This window comes from Panicum hallii, chromosome 3 (assembly GCF_002211085.1).
Source record: "Panicum hallii strain FIL2 chromosome 3, PHallii_v3.1, whole genome shotgun sequence".
Classification (NCBI taxonomy): domain Eukaryota; kingdom Viridiplantae; phylum Streptophyta; class Magnoliopsida; order Poales; family Poaceae; genus Panicum; species Panicum hallii.
In genome coordinates this window covers 5,151,971-5,168,604 of record NC_038044.1, presented here as the reverse complement: position 1 = coordinate 5,168,604, position 16,634 = coordinate 5,151,971, and the positions used below count along the sequence as shown (strand labels likewise).

At 43.0% G+C, this 16,634-nt stretch overlaps 2 protein-coding genes across 4 annotated transcripts; one reads left to right on the top strand and one right to left on the bottom strand.

Annotated features, from left to right (window-relative positions):
- Positions 1-551: 551 nt before the first annotated feature.
- On the bottom strand, positions 552-5,717 carry LOC112884101 (protein trichome birefringence-like 25). Of its 3 annotated transcripts, XM_025949429.1 has the most exons (5): positions 5,360-5,482; positions 3,855-3,986; positions 3,675-3,765; positions 2,286-2,563; positions 552-1,739 (listed from the first exon to the last, which is right to left on the bottom strand). In XM_025949429.1, the coding sequence occupies exons 3-5, from the start codon at positions 3,754-3,756 to the stop codon at positions 954-956; spliced, it is 1,146 nt and encodes a 381-aa protein (XP_025805214.1). In that variant the 5' UTR covers positions 3,757-3,765; positions 3,855-3,986; positions 5,360-5,482; the 3' UTR covers positions 552-953. The 3 variants fall into 3 exon arrangements, with proteins under 3 accessions (XP_025805214.1, XP_025805213.1, XP_025805212.1); XM_025949428.1 differs by having other exon boundaries at positions 3,675-3,986; XM_025949427.1 differs by lacking the exons at positions 3,675-3,765; positions 3,855-3,986 and having other exon boundaries at positions 5,360-5,717.
- A 5,362-nt stretch (positions 5,718-11,079) lies between these two features.
- LOC112887830 lies at positions 11,080-14,656 on the top strand. Its single transcript, XM_025954099.1, has 2 exons — positions 11,080-11,539; positions 13,779-14,656. The coding sequence occupies exons 1-2, from the start codon at positions 11,139-11,141 to the stop codon at positions 14,194-14,196; spliced, it is 819 nt and encodes a 272-aa protein (XP_025809884.1). The 5' UTR covers positions 11,080-11,138; the 3' UTR covers positions 14,197-14,656.
- The last annotated feature ends 1,978 nt before the right edge of the window (positions 14,657-16,634 follow it).

The following is a 16,634-nucleotide window of genomic DNA, read 5'->3' as shown; positions in this document are numbered from 1 at the left end:
CGGGAGCTCGAGGACCGGATCAAGGAACTCAACAACACCCACAGCAAGTGGCGCTTCTTCTAGTCCTACGTTCGTCTCGGGTTGATTGATTTCTTCTTTTTTTTTTGGTTGCGCTGCATCGCACCGTGATCCAGAAAAGAATCTGTTCTTTTTTAGCTGAACAAGGAGGAGGAAAAAAAAAGAAAGGTGTTAATGTTATGCAACAATTATATTGTCGTCGTTTAACTTGTTATGATGAGGGGAAAAACCTTGTGTTTCTGAAATTGCTACTTTGACCTGAAAAGATGTTTCTGGTTAATTGTTGCATGCCAGAACATGCTCTCATTATATTATTGCTTAGTTTTTGCCATGCGACAGTAAACACTTGATAAATTTAGATCGAATTTCTTTTGTTAACATGTTTCTGAAGGAGCAACGTTTGGAGCTGAAACACGGGACCACCATGCCTTGCTCAAGCCTGAAGGGCGGATTACAGGCATAGTCGGTAGATATGAAAAGGCAGCCTGCAGGGTAGCATCTGGCATTTCTCAGAGTTGGTAAGATTAAGCTAGTTTTACGAAGGGATATCAGACTTTGTGATACTATCACAAGTGCGTGCCCATGCATTGACAGCAGTAGCACCACCAGTTAAACAAGGATTACTTCTATAAGGCCACTGAAAATAACCGGCAGCAGAAGCCCAGTCTACAACATGGAAACAAAATACACATCTTGCAGATTGCAATTAAGCATATACAGGGTTAACCACTTAGCTATTTGTTGCTACAAACCAGTATCTTTGAACCAAAAACATACACACTTTTACCAGTATAACTGTATAAGCAATTTACTGCCTTGTCCTCTCCACTTTGCTGCTGTGAAGTACCACTGCTGGTGGGAACCTGATTCTGCATCCAGTAAACTCTACAACGTGGTATCATGGCCGAAGAGCACACCATCTAAATCCAGTGCGTTCATCGATCCAGTGCCATCTTCATAACAAGATCATTCCACGCATCAATAGGCCCTGGCACACACCAGTGCAAACAATCGTTCTGAACGGATACAGCGTTCTTGCTGTCCTTTGCGAACGGATAGGGTGTTCGGTAAGGCCCAACATGGCCGTCTGGTCTCAAGGTGGAGAGGCTGTAAGTATCCATGAGCTTCAGTCTCTCCACATCCCCGGAACCCCTCAATGCAGCTTCAGCCTTGTTAAACTCTTTAAGTTCGATGTCCCTCATGACATGTTCGTTGTACCTCTCCCGGTACTCTCTCTTCTTGTATGGCGCCACCTTATTACAAGATCCTCCATTGAACCACTCACCATTCTCGAAGTGATCGGGCGACCAGGTCCTGAAGAATATAACTGGCTTGTGTTTTTCTGAAATGATGAAGCTGAAAACCTTTTGCAGAGTTTTACGATACAGGTGCTCAAAGCCAAGTTCAATCAGGTTCTTGTTTCGACAATAATGACAGCCCACCACTGCACCATTCTCCCAGTAGACTGCAGTCTTAAGAAACCATTGTCCGCCGGAAATAATAATATAATCAAAACTCTCATACTGACTTGTCCAGCTAGCATCAAGTATGTCAAGGTGGAGCTGGATTTCAGAGGTAGATAGGCCATTCTCATTCTCAAAAACATCAGATTTTATGAGGAAAGGAGCCCAGACGAGTGACACTGTGAAGTTGTAGGATTGGAAGTGCCATCTCCTGTGTTTGTATTCCTTATCATGGTAAACCTCAACAGGTTCTTCAGCCTAAACAAACAGCAAGCAGATCTCCTGAGCATGATATAGCACTGCTAGTGAAAAGCCAAAAGAAAAAAAAAACTAAAACAATCCCATAAATTTTCCTTATGGAATATAGATTAGAGCATCAGGGAATTTCCCTCCCAACATCATATTCTATCAGGTAAGGAATTAAAATAGCAAAACCCGGCAGCAAGAAGTGAATAGTCCCAATTTTGGCAACATTGTGAAGGAGCATGACTAGCAGTACTCATAGATTAATGAACAAATGAGTTCCCACTATTCCAGTAAAAATATGGCCACAAGACCTTTACTTTAGTGTCGTGTATCAGAGTACTTGATAAAAGCTAAACACCATATCTGATAGACTTAAGAAAACATAATATCTAATATTTCAGAGTGTAGCTTCGGAAGGGAAAAAAGTAACTTTTGTGGAAGTTCCCATCACATTCAAACATAGACATATGGTACATATATAGAGGAACATTATGGTCAATGGACGGTCAGGTACTGCATCATGTGAGAATGCGAAAGTAAAGTTGGTAGCATTTATACCTTAGACAGAAGGCATAGCAATGATTGAACTTGGTTACGAAGAATGGAGTCACCAATCAGGCCCCAAGCTCTGTTTCTCATTGAATCTAGAAATCTGACAGCGTTAAATGGTGGAAGATCGCATCCATAAGGTTTCCACTTCCATTGTAGATATCCCTTATCAGGTCTACCGTTCATCATGCAATTCTGATGATCGTCAATAAATCGACAGCTTGCATTTGTATAGGATGGGCCAGAGGGCTTTGGTATCCATTCCCCATTGAAAAGATTACATTTTCCTACACACATAACACCTCACATAAGATACTAGAAACAAGAACAAGAATGAATAAAACATTTAAGTTTACTCATATTGCTTCTCCTTTCATGGTTATAAAACTTGGTAACCCTGTACTTGTAATATATAACAGGTGTAATATACTACATTCAGTTACAAATAAAATGCCATCCTAGAAAGCATTCAATTGAACTACTTAAATATAGATCAACAACACCTTGTACAAAATTGTCCTTTATCACTGTCTGGGAATATAAAAAAGATAGACCGGCAAATTGAATTGTCAAGATACTTTCACATTATGAAAACTTTATTAGGACTCCAAAACATGTCAAAAATTAGATTTCAAAACTATGTCAATCTACAAAATGAAACTTGTGAGTTGTGACTAGAGGGCGCTTGCCTATGGCCTATAATGTTGGCAGTTTATAAAGCTCAACCTCATTTTCACAGGCAAAAGTTGGTAAGAGTGAATAAACAGAAGGATCAAGGAACATTTTTTATGTCGGGAACTCACGATGCTAAAATGTTTCATGGAAATAAGGATATTCAACCAAGGTAGTTGGTCCCATGTTTTAATGCACAAGCACAATGGAATAAGATCATCCTAGTCTCTCCAAGCATGCACACAGGCTAAAACTATTACAGAGTCTCAGCACAGTAGGTAGAACAGCAATGACCTAACTTATGAAAGTTTAACAAGACAAGTAACATCTATGGTGCCATGTTTGTACAGCAACTATAGTTAACTTGGTCGCTGTCCTCAATTCTCATTTACCATGATTGCAGAAATGTAAACAAGCAATACAGAACCTAGACGAGCAGGTGAAGCTTTCTAATGGACAGATCACAGGAAACCCAGGGATTGATGATCCAATGTGCCTACTGGCAAGATTGACATGATGCTTTTTTTATGCCTCTAAAGGTTGTTGACGTGCCATGTGCATGATGATAGAAGAGCAAAATTGGGAAACAAAACAAGGCACCAAGAGATGTATCAGGGAGCCTCATCAAATTGGCAATGCGATAGAAAAAAATAGCATGCAAACAATTGGAAAATAGCACTGGATAAGGGTGTCGAGAAGTGCCACCAATGCAGAGTTGCAGACTACCTGAAGGAAGTGGACGCCTGATGGACAGTGTTTGGCAAAGAAAACATTGGTATAGGACAGTACAGATGATCAATTCTGGCATTACTCAAATCTGGAAGATGAAAAAGAAACAAACGTGTTGGGTTTTTTGTTTGAATGCTTATTAAGGCATGATAGAATTCTAACGGCAAACAACTTAACCATATGAGGCCAGTCGCATGGGCCGATTTGTGGAAAAGCTGCTGCCAACAATGAAGGAGTGGAACATTTGTAAAAAATATTGCCTTTTCCCCAGGCTATCCTGGAATCTGGTAGAAGTTGGATGGCCTTCGACTACAGAAATAAAAAAAAATCAACAGGAGGAATTATATTTGATGGACTGGTTAGAGAAAGAAAACAGGCAATTAAGCAAGAAAAAAAATGAGAGCTTTCAATGGAGTGATTGTTTAAGATGAATCTATGGATGGAAAGAAATACAATGATTCTTTTTTTTCAAAAAGAAGCTTGATAACTTTCACATTATGCACCGGATGAGGGAGGATGTCACACAAAAGGACTGCTTGAAGTAGTAGAGACACAATAGCTCTCTCTGTTCATCAATCAGCCTCAGCAATTTCTTCTGGCCTTTTTGTATTCTTTTTACTAATTCATGTTATCTTGTTTCCTTTTTTCATGTTAATGAAAAGTAGAGCTCCGGCACCCTTGTTTTTTTTAAAATGAAAACTCAAGAATCAGCAGACACTTTTAATTAGGAAATTCAATATATTTAAGTGAATTTCATGTTAGATGCCATTTTGAACTTCATATGACTACGCCCATAAAGAAGAGTGTTCAGCAAAATATCATCAGCAGTATTAACTTTTCAGAAAATCTTGGCAAAGACCAAAACGCACTGCTTCCTTCTGTTTCTTCTCTGATCCAATTACTAAAGCAAGAGCTAAAATCTACCTACATGAACGCTAATCAATTTTTTTTTTGAGGAAACAGGTGGGGGAGCATCCCACTTGTCGGGAATCAATTGGAATCAAGAAATGCATAGGCAGGAGAAAACAAATATAGCTCCTAGTTCTCAAACGGTCGAAGAACTATTTTTAACTCAAATCCATGATTGCAGGTGGCCAGGTGGGAGCATTGTCAACGTACAGAGAATAAAGAACACTTCATTTTACGAGAATTGAGGCCAAATTGCCAAACCACTCCACTCCCTTTCTAGGTACGGCGAACACCGAGATCTCCACTAAATCCTAGTATTTCAAATTTCCATTCTGAATTAGCAAAGGGAAAATATTCAGATTTACAGCAGCGAAGAACATAAGAGTACCCAAACAGCAGACTAACAGCTCCAGCCTTTTGACATTTCCTAATAATAAATTGCGGTACATAACAATTCACATCACCGATGAAATGGGATCAAGCTACAATAAACTCTTCATCTAATAATTTGATCCCCCACAATAAAGACCCAATTTCTTTTCTTCAGAAGTTCAGGATGTGCTACATTAGCATTAAACCCCTAGAAAAAACGCCACCTTTGCCATCAAGATTCTTTTTTTTTCTCTGGAAACGACATCAAGATTCAGAAATACAAGAGCAAAGACCCCCCAAATCCCACAATCCCAAGACCACCAAAGGTGTTAAACCCTAAGATTCAACGTCAGGGTAACAACTAGCAACCCTTAAAACAGCTGGGGGAGTAAATCCCGCACCTTCGGTGATCTGCAGCGCCGGTGCCCGCGAGGACGGGAAGGAGCAGAGCACGCGGAACAAGAGGCCGGCGAGGAGCAGGAACCCGACGGCCTTCACCGCCAGCGGCCCTCCCAGCGCCCACCATTTCCCCGCGCCGCGGCCCCACGGCGACGGCGGCGACGCTGACCACCACATCGGGCTCGAACCCATGCACCAGCGCCGAGCGGCGCGGACTGCAGAGCACTAGAGCAGAGGAGCTCGAGAGGGAGCGGGCGGGACTGGGACGGGAGAGTGGAGACAGCAAGAGGCGAGCGTGACCGACAGCGACCGAGCTTTAGGGGAGAGACGGCGATGTGTCTGCTGATGTCGACGTGGCGTTGGTTTGCAACGTGGAGTCGGCGATAATCTCGCGTAGGTTGATCCGTTTGACAGGTGTGGTCAGTGCACCCGAAATCTGAAGTATCTGAGGTAGTGATTGGTTGGACTGAGAGGATCTGTTTTTGGGAGTTCTGTAACAATATTCGTGATTTCGGCAAGTGTATACTGTGTAGGAGGACTGTAGGCTGTAGCTGCATAATGGTTGAGTGGAGAACTGGAGATACCTTGGATCTAGGGATGATGCATGTAGCAAGCGCGTGCTAATTCCATTTTTTGAATTCTATTTTCTTGTATCCATGCCTTTCTGCAGCTAATGCCTATCTATCTGCGTTGTCCCTTTTTCACCCAAATCATCAAAGAATACAATAATGTCGATCCATTTGCTCCAAACATAAGTCTAGCCAAATACCGTTTCTTTCGTTCGCAATCCAAGGCCTCATAGCTCGGAGATTTGCTTACAGAAGTATAAAATGGCATGGTGGCCAGCATATTTCTCTGGTGTGACCTTCCGCGGAGCCCATGGAGTCTGGTTGCATGCCTTTGTATTTATTTTTATTTTTTGGGCTGGCATGCCTTTGTATTTTAGGAACAGCAATGTTGGTTGCCAGGCCGAGCATGAGAAGGGAGGCCGGAGCGGTTGTCAGGCTTGCCAATACCGAATAAGTGGCGGATCTACAGGGGGGGGGGGGGGGGAGCCCCTCTTACTGCCTGGGAGTCCATAGATCCCCTCAGCCCTCCCTCTAATTTTTAGACATCATAAATGAAAAATGGGGGATGGAGGTAGAAGATGATCTCATTTATTATGGTCAGAATGTTATGATCCTTCACTGCTCAACTCAATGATTCATAGTAAAATGTGCACAGATTGGATACAATTTGGGGGTAATTGGAGGAGAATAAGAGATACAGGTTGGGGAGGAGCAAGAATATGGGATAGGTTCAGAGAGAAGTCGCATGAAGAAGGCCAATGCCTTTCTGATTTCTGGTTCGATGCCTTCCCCTTCCGTTCTCTTCTCCATTTGTATGTTGCCCTCCACCGCCTTCATCTCCCGGCCCACTGGGCTCGCATAGCAGCCCGGTCCATGATACAGCCCGTCCATAACACAGCCCTCCTATCTTTATTTCCTGGATCCGCCCCAATAGCCTGACGATAATGGCCGCAACATTGATGAAGCTGTTCCAACTGAAGACGAAGACTGAGGCAACGACATAGTCGTCAACCACCCATGGAGAATGGACGATCAAGATCCCCCTTCAGCCTTCCGTTTACCATCTAACGATGCTCAACAACTCTGTTAGCATGGTCCACAACTACTGTTACTTTTCATTCTGTTTGCAACAACTCTGACAGCTGAAGATGGCACTTCTTCCATTTTGGGCTATAAAGCCGAGCAACACTTGAGAAACACAAGCAAGAAAGAGAATACTTGTTCTTAGATAGGGAAGATCAGGCTCTCGATCTTCATCTGTATCTGATGGAATTTTCCCTATTAAAGCTAGTATCATCGTCTAAACTCCTACTTGTGCGATCTGTCCTTGCTGTATTTCCTCATTCTTACCCTGTTCCTTGTCTGATCATCTTCAGGATCGGACAAGCTGATATCAGAGCCGGTGATCCTCGGCGTTCTTCTTTCCTCGAGTTGTTCAAAGCAACCAAGCTTGTGCTGAAAAGATTTGTGCATCACGAGTTGCGTCACATAACACATTAACTTCGAAAACGACCACTGAACCCAAGGCTCACCGATTTATGCCTCTGTGGGCTCCACCATTAACAATTGTTAAACTAATGTGGGGATGATAAATGCACCAGTTTAAGTTAGTTAAGAGGTTAATTTGCACCGAATAAAATATAAGGAATGAATGTTACACTTTTGCAATATTTAAGGGATGAAAAATACTTTTTTTCTTACCTATACTCATGCATGTATTTATTGAACCTCGTCGTGTGGAGGTTTGAGATGTCTTGCAGTAGTCATGGGAAGGGATCACGTACATTGAACCTGGACGTCCCTGTTTAGCTTTTGCATCGGGGTATATGGTTTGAACTTTTGGGATTTGGGAATATGAGTCATTTGATTCTCTTGCATGGTGCAGTCTCCAATTACCTTTCCCCCCTTGCCTTTCTGTTGCTTCCCAACTTTTTTTTTAAAACACAATGCAAAAGCATACATACACGCACGCACACTTACTGTATGAACAGTTTGGCAGATTTTAAAATTAACAAAGTTACTAGTTATGCATAACATATCCCAATAAAAAAATAACAATTCATGCCATCAACAGTAGATGGAGAAGAAAAGACTGTCTCAGCCCTTTTAGCTTCTGACATCTGCAGGACATGCATCATGAAACTTAGGGCAGTAACAAATGAATTTCTTGTCTGCCTTTATAACTAAATTTGCTAGTTGCTTCGTCAAGATAAACGATGCATTAGAGCACAAGCTTATATCCATGTACATCTTACTATAGGCCTTTTTAAGCCTCCACGTGAAGCTACTAGAATTTTAGATGGAAACTTAAAGAAATAGAGAAATTCTAAAAATTCTAACAAAAATCAGAAACCGGCCATCAATCCGACAACTCTAATCATAATATTCATTGGTTCTATTATCTTTCCTAATAAATTACCCACCTCTACCATTATAAAAATAGACTAAGTAACCTTTATACATGTATCTAAATTACCCACCTCTGCCATTATAAAAAAATTTAAAGTAACCCCCTAATCTTTGTGTAAATTATCCACCTATGCCATTATAAACATAATGCAAATAATCACTAAATTTACATATAAATTATACAATTATATCATTATTAAAAGTTAAGTAACCTCTAAATCTGAATCTAAATTATATCACTATAACAAAATATTAAAGTGCATCAATATAAAATTCTAAATTACCATTTCTATCATTATTAATATATTATTTATGTTATTGTTTATTATATAAAAATACTACCCACGAGATGTGTCACCATGTATTCATGTACGATGGCAGAGATAAGAATATAAATTCACAAACAAATAGTTCAATTAAAATATATATCAAACATACATGGAGGTGTGCTGCAAAATAAAATCAATTACAACTAGATAATAATAAATATGTATTTTACAGTATGTGTTAGAATATTTAATAGATGAAAGAGGGTGTGGGATAGATAATTATAATTATTAGCTATAAGCCTTATTTTTATATTAATTTTAATTAGTCCGCACATCTAATTAGCCTGTAGGGGAGCACGGGTTGATAGGCTAGCACAGATAATAAGCAATGCATTTATCGATCGAATGCCTAGTTACATCTGAATGACTGAAACCAAACATTCGCACACGGCAATCACATATATCTAGCATTTCCATCCACCTCACATTCATGTGTTCTAGCCTACCTTGCTACTGACATAAGCTTTTGCACCCAGCCGTCCGGCCACAGAACAGACCAATGTGATGATCAGATCAACACATGTTGAACAAGATGATCTATCCGCTACAATGCTACATGTCGTTGAGCTGAAAGAAATGTGCGTGGGCAGAAACCCAGCGACGACGACGCCAAACAGCCAGCGCTCTGATGGAGATAAGGGAATTTGCACGCTGGGCGCTTTTAGGCCCATGCGGCTTTCTGCGATTCGGAGCTCACACACGAAGATGGACCAAGAGATGCCCTTCACGCTCCTGCAGCTTTCTAGTTAACCTAGGCCTCATCACGGCCAGGTGCACTGCCAAGTTAACTCCATCCGTTTGCGCCAAGTCCACGTGCAGGCGGCATCAGAAGCCTACTGATCTTCGTCAGTCGAGCTAGACTTATAAATAGCAGCCAGCAGCTGCTCTCAGATCATCACCACAGATCAAACAAGGGTCCACGGGAGGTGGATCGGAGTAAGTAAGAGTCCTAATTGGTTGGTTGCCACCTGGAGTTCTCCTCAAACTACTTCACACATATACAGTATGACAGTAGCCTACAGCTCGTTTCGTGGCACTACTGTTTGCATGTTTGTGTTGTGCATGGGGCCAGATGAAGCTGTGCACATGTATAGTGAAGTGTTTGGGGGGGGGGGGGGGGGACTCTGGGTGGCAAGCAGCAATTTGTGCAAGGTCAGTGTGTGCTTTGGAAATGCTAATAATAGACCAGCATATGATAATAAAGACTAGGGCAAAGAATTTGGTTTTGGTCGTTGTGCCCAGGAGTTCCCTACAAGCACTTCACAAGGCACTGCTTTGAGAGCTTTTGTGAAGTGTTTGGGGGAACTCTCGGTACCACTGATCATTTACTAGAAGTTGGTCATGTGCCGTGCGAGATGAGTTAACGCCAGTCCACATTTGTCATTTGGTGCTACCAGGAGTTCCCTACAAGCACTTCATCAGGCCTTGCATTGGCTTAAGGGCTCTTGTGAAGTGTTTGGGGGAACTCTTGGTGTCACCAAGTACCTAGTACGAATAATAGATACCAAAGAGGTGCAGCTAGCATGCCAGCATTGGACAATGTTCGGTGTACCATGAGTTCCCTTCAAGCACTTCGCGTGAGGCAACATTCAAATTACTCTTTTTAAGAGTTTTATGTGCAATGTGAAGTGTTTGGGGGAACTCTCGGTTCATGTGAGTTTTATCTAGGTGGCAGACTGACCAGAATTCTTCATGAAATTAGAATTAATAAGCTATTACCAAGCAGTGTGGCACCAAGGAATGAATATCGTTGCAAGCCTAATTTATTTGACAATTAATTCCATATAGCAGGAAAAAATTCATTGGATGCGGTATTTGTGTTATTTAGGAAAGGTAGAGAACGGTTCCAACTATGAATCTGCATCGCCCTGAATTTTTTCAACATCTGAACTCGAATGCATGGCTTATTTTGATTTTTCAACACTGCCGAAATACTGGTGTTAGAGAACAGAATTCGTATAGTTCAGTTCAGCAGTCAGCACGCATTGCCAAATGCTTTGGCGCCGTTGGTATTCTAGGCCCAAAAGGCAGCCTTTTCAAATAGAGGATTAGTACGGCCCAAGGCTAGTAGCTATTTGGGTTGGACTTTCAGCTAAACTTAACTAGGCCCATGTTTGACTAAGGCTTGGGCTGAGTTGAGTTCCTGGCTAAATTTATCTTTCCTTTTCCTAAAAAAAAGAAAACTTTTTTATTCTTATTTCATTACCTTGTAAATCACTTTTCTAACTAAAAATAGCTTTTTAGAGAATGGATATATTTCTCATAGCACAGAGTACGAAACAATGTCTAGTAAGGCTTTTAAAATCAGGAGCATGAAATCCAAGGAACACGAGATAGGGAGAATATTCAGATAGAAAATACCATTTCACTTGACAAAATGTACTGTACTTTCTGAAGAAGAATATCCCAGTCCACAAACCCATATCCACAAAAAGAAAAAGGAGAGGGGAAAAGGCACCCTCGCTCACACTCACATGGGCCTCCTGGTCCAGCTCCCCAACCTCGCCGGCGTCCGGCTCCCGGCCGCCGCCGCCATCCCTCAGAGCTGCCGCGGCGGACGCCTCATAGTATCCGCCGCGGCGCCCGGCGGCCCCGTGAAGGAGGAGGAGGAGGCCAATGGGGCGGGGAAGAAAGAGAAGATTGTGATTAGAGTGTCGGACCCGGTGCGGGAGAGGAGGCTCCCGCCGCCGCTGTTCTCCGCACCGGACGAGCCGTCCGAGCGTCCACCGGATCCGGAGGAGGGATGGCGACGGGGTGACGAGGACGGCGAGGAGGCCAAGAAGCAGTATTACGTGAACATGGGGGACGCCATCCGCAAGCTGCGGGAGGAGCTCCCCGTCGTGTTTTACCGGGAACCCAGCTTCGACATCTACCGGTTCGTGCGATTTCCCCCCTCTATATTTTCCTTATCTCAAGCTGCTTCCAGAGACAATTGCGGTGAATTATGGTGGATGGTCCATCCATTTTTTTTTGTATGTTCTATTGAGGCAGGAAAGGTGCGGTAAGATTGATTCTTTTTTCTTTAGTACCATCTGCTTCGCCTAGAGGAATTAGGGAGCAAATGGTGAAGATTTGTGGTTTGTCGAGATGCTCATAGGTCGAAGTTGTCAAATTATGTAGTTTTAATATTTGCAGGCCTTGTACAACCAGCCATAGATGAAAGTTACATGACCTTGCTATCTGCTGCTGGCAAATATAGGCTTGGTGCTCGTCCTGGTTGTGGTTGAAGTAAGACGAGCATATTGTCTCTTAAAGATGCATGGTTGCTTTTGCTTTGATCAAATTGGCCCACTATGGTTATCCATTAAGCTTGCCTGGTTTGGTTATAAGTACCATTAGCCTGGGTACTTCTCCAGTTCCAGTCAATTGCCTGCATGAACTGCTAGAATATCAAGCATGAGCTTTTTCATACGAGTGATATATGCAAATATACCATATTTTCCACCTTATTGCAACCAATAAGCAGACTGTACACTGGCAGTGGAATTGCAAGCTTTTAGTCTCTAGTTCATATATAGCCAATCCGAGAATTCAAAATTGTAACCTTGTAGGTATACATATGAAGTCATTGCAATCAGGCAATTTGTTTAAAAATCAGACCAGGGAAAGATATCCGATTCCTTGTGATGAAGGGATGACCATCTCTGGATCTAGAAATTTGACTCCATTCCATGTTGTAAGTAATTTATCGAGGTTGTAAATCTTCTATAAGACACCAGGCGTAATCAGGAATTAGTATATAACCTTTCACTTGAAAAGAAACTAATATGTTTGGCCTATGAAGTGAAATCCTTATCTGGTTGGCATAAGGCGACCCCATTCACTCAATAATTAAGTAACACCTATAGAAATTTCAAGTGTGTAAAATTGTTATGGAGGACATAATTGAATATAACACATTAAAATTTACTGGATGAATATAATCTTTCTTTCAACTCTGTTTTTTCCTTTCTTCCATATAATTATAGTTCAATTAATAGGGACACAGAAGATTGAAAGGTAACAACCCACATAACCAAGAAAGGACATGCATCCAGATCGGCTAATTTTTTCCATCCTCATTTTCTTATATTTGGTCTGTGGAAGACTGTTTGTTCACTATTGAAGTTAAGGTCAGTGTTTATGTCAGTGAAACGATTAGTTCAACTCTTTGGTTGGCCAGGGTGTGAGGGTTTGTTGATTTAGACTTTATTCTCACTCCTTCATACAAAGACAGGGAGTTCTCCTTCTGGTTCATGAAAGAAAGGGTCTGAACTCTGAATCCATCAGGATTGCTGGAGAGATTTGTTGTAATCACTTCCTAGTTTTACCTAGGAAAATATTGCACATCCTGTCCATTATTTTGCAACAAAGAAACAGAGCAAAATGACAAGAAACAGAGCAGCCGGGACGGAGAGGTAAAAAGGGGTGCGGTTAGTGGGACATAGGCAAAGGCAGAGAGATAGATAGGTAGATCACTTTGTTTAATTGCCATTTCGTGATTAATTTCTTATACAAATTCCAGCTTCTTCCTAACAACCAAATCTACACAAACCAGCTACATTAAGACCCTGAATCTTAAAAGTATCAAACACTCAAGGTAATTCCTATCAAACTACCAGAATAAACTTAAAACTATCTTATCTGGTGGTGCTGTTCTGCCCCCAGTGTGCTTCTGCTGGCTCTCATATTCCTTAGTCCTATAACATTGCTACATGCTACTTATTAGTTTTTCCTGATACTGACAGTATTCCTTAGTCTCATAACATTTTTTGACTGAAAACTGTGAGGGAAATACCCACAGTGAGATCACTTTTACTTCATAGCACTGCTATGAGCTACTTATTCCTGGTACCAAGAAGCTTGTTAATGTTGTCATATTATGAATTGCAAGCCTATGTAATTTTGTCAGCTATGGCACACAGGAGATTCCTGAATTGGTTATGATGTTTGCTGAGTCAGCAAATGTGGATTTTTTTTGGCAATTTCTTATGTTCTTGACAGTATTGTATAGTAGTTGATTAGGGCACGTGCTTAGGCACCAGTGAAGATTTTTATATAGCCTGGCATATTCATCTCTGCAGGCTTATTGTTCAATACTTTTTCTGTGCTAACATATCTTTTACTGTCCCCAGAGATGATATTGTGTTCAAAGATCCTCTCAATAATTTCAAGGGCATTGGCAATTACAAAAGAATATTTCGGGCACTGCGGTTTACCGGCCAAATTTTCTTCAAGGCAGTGTGGATTGACATTTTCAGCATATGGCAGCCTGTTGACAATGTAATCATGATTCGATGGATTGTCCATGGCATCCCTAGAGTTCCATGGGAGGGCAATGGCCGCTTTGATGGCACCTCAGAGTACAAGTTGGATAAGAATGGGAAGATCTATGAGCATAAGGTGGATAATATTGCCAGGAATTCACCAACAAAGTTCAAGGTCTTGCCTGTTGTAGAGCTCATCAGATCACTTGGATGTCCATCTACTCCAAAGCCAACATATTTTGAGACATCATGTCTAGCTTTGATGCACTGGCGTCATTTTGGCTGAGTTTGACTTGGATGGGACGTACCTGATGCTAGCAAATTTAGCAAAAGAGTTATGGTTAAGGTTGGACCTGACATGTCCAAATTTTACCGGTAATGCACTTCCCCTACTTACCAATGAGCAGCAGTTAATTGTAAAAGCCATGTATGTGTACAGCAATAGGCCTTAATTTAGAGAAAATAGCTATAGAAGTTCCTCTTGGCTGGGTCGCAGAAGCTATTTGTCGTCGGTGCTGAAATTGACAGATGTCTTGGGATTTTTGCATCTTTATGTATTCATATATATAAATATTTTCTTTTTGTGTGTGTGTGTGTTGCACGAAGTTTTTGCTTTTGTAATGGAAGTTTTGCCACATGAAAGGGTGCATCGTTAGTTGATTGTACAGGCGCAGCGCAAAAAACATGAATTCCCTGTATGTATCGAAATGCTGTGAGCTCTGATAATGTATTCCTTCGTATTTTAAGTTGCTGTTGCTTTGATTTGTGGATATCATTCGAGCTCAGAAGGAGAATAAAAGATTCAATTTTTATTTCACCGAAATAACACCCTGGCCTGTGCGTTATTGAGAATTTTCCTGTGCCTACTTCTGGCCGGGAGTCAGATGTGCACCACTGCTGTCATTTATATAGTGATACAGCCGTTGCTTAAATTATGAGACAAAGCTAGCACTCAAGCTACTATGGTAGGATCTCCCACGGTGATCAGTGAGTGTTGAAAATGCAAGATAATGCAAACAAATCTTCCGTATATTCTCCGGCATCAACCTAAAAAAATAGATCCAACCGTTGTTTCTTCAAGAGTCAATATAAAACTTTCATGCTTAATTCTGATCCCTTTTTACTGGACCTGCAGGCATATCAGAGCATCTGTTATGATTTATAAAGACACTGAGATGAAGATAAGGTGTCGGACTTCCTATGATGACACTCTAATTTCTTTTATTTTTCAAGTGCTGCTCTTGGATGTCTCACAAAGAAAGGGAAACGAAAGGATGAAAGAATCGGTTGATTTGTCCCTTTATTCATGTTCTTCTGAAACTGAAGCAAAAGAGGGGCACTGCTACGTCTTGGCGCGTGGAAGGAAACCATACGTTGTCACAAGTGTCAAAGCGTTGCCTTCTTGCCTTGCTGCGGTCTGCGTTTTTGCCGGTGTTAACGGGGGAAGATTGGCAGAATTACCTAGTAGAGTATTTGTTTCTGCTTTGGATCACAATTGTCCTCTAAAACAAAATGTTTACTCCTCCGAAATTGCCTTCGGACAGCAGATGGCCTGGAACGGAGCCACTCGGACGTGCTCAAATGGTTGAGCAACCGGACCTCTGCAGGAAACCTATGGCGATTCTGGTCATCTGGACAATTCGGATGGAAATAAACAATAACCGGGAATTGCGAACCCGGCAACAAGTGCTCACGGAGCTTTTTTTGTTTTTTCCCCGTGTGGCGGTCTCCATCAGGCACTCGGAGCCGGATATGGTGCCTCTTGATCCGCCCCGCGAACATGCGTGTCTCCAGTCGTTTCAACACGGAGCTTGGACAGCGGCAGCGTGTGGGCACCGCGCGCCTTCGCTCGACGCGCCGGCGCAGCCGCGGCAGCAGGTCCGTCGTCCATGAGCGGGCGAGCGGCGGCGGCAGCGCGGGGCCCGATCTGGAGCAGCGGTTGGACGCGTTGAATCCAAAGGGGGAGGTCGCCGACGGGGCCGGTTGGGCGCATGGTGGCGGCCCGCGGGGCTAGCGGAGGTCGCCGACGGCAGCGCGAGCTCGCCGGGAGTACCATATCGACGGGCACCAATGTTTGCAAAATACCCCCCGTTTGGATCCGAATATTTTCATATATACTCCTACATGTTTTCACTTACACCCCTAATTCGGATCACAATTAATAGTCGCGATCCTAATATTCGCAAATACACCCCGGCATTTATCAAATAGCCCCCTGTTCTGCATCCCACTTACAAATTGGCCGTTGGGCTGCGTCAACTCCTGCTCCGGGCCGTCCGCCGGCGGTTGCTGCCGCAGCCGGCCATCGACAGCGAGCCGCGTGAGCTCCATGACCGGCGCCTGCGGCCACATCATCAACTCATCCACCTCCGCCGCACCTGCATGGCGGCCTCCAAGAAGAACCTTCCGGGATGTGGCCGCCAAGAAGAGACCTTTGAAGTCGCGTGGCTGGCTGGGGAGATGAACCGGAGGCAAGAGCGAAGCCGCGGGACCTCCGCGGGCGGCGAGGGCCTGGCTGGTGCGTGGGCCGCGGAGGGGGAGGTGGCGCAGCAGGAGACGGCGAGGGCGACAGCGAATGCAAGCTTGAGCGACAGGAGGGCAGGAGGCCGGAACCGCGGGTGCAGCATCCTCTGCCGCTTTCTGCTACTGAACATGTTAAAAGGGCTGCTGCTGCTGCTGGAGTGCTGGTGGTATGGTTGCCGGGCACAGACGACCCCTCCCTGC

What these genes read in the sequence shown, in the direction of transcription:
- LOC112884101 (XM_025949427.1), bottom strand. Translation starts at nt 5,549, where the DNA reads ATGGGTTCGAGCCCGATGTGGTGGTCAGCGTCGCCGCCGTCGCCGTGG. An exon ending in GGCGCTGCAGATCACCGAAG is followed by an intron (nt 2,564 to 5,359) that starts GTGCGGGATTTA and finishes TTATGTGTGTAG; the next exon opens with GAAAATGTAATCTTTTCAAT. An exon ending in TGCTATGCCTTCTGTCTAAG is followed by an intron (nt 1,740 to 2,285) that starts GTATAAATGCTA and finishes CTGTTTGTTTAG; the next exon opens with GCTGAAGAACCTGTTGAGGT.
- LOC112887830 (XM_025954099.1), top strand. Translation starts at nt 11,139, where the DNA reads ATGGGCCTCCTGGTCCAGCTCCCCAACCTCGCCGGCGTCCGGCTCCCG. An exon ending in CCCAGCTTCGACATCTACCG is followed by an intron (nt 11,540 to 13,778) that starts GTTCGTGCGATT and finishes TACTGTCCCCAG; the next exon opens with AGATGATATTGTGTTCAAAG.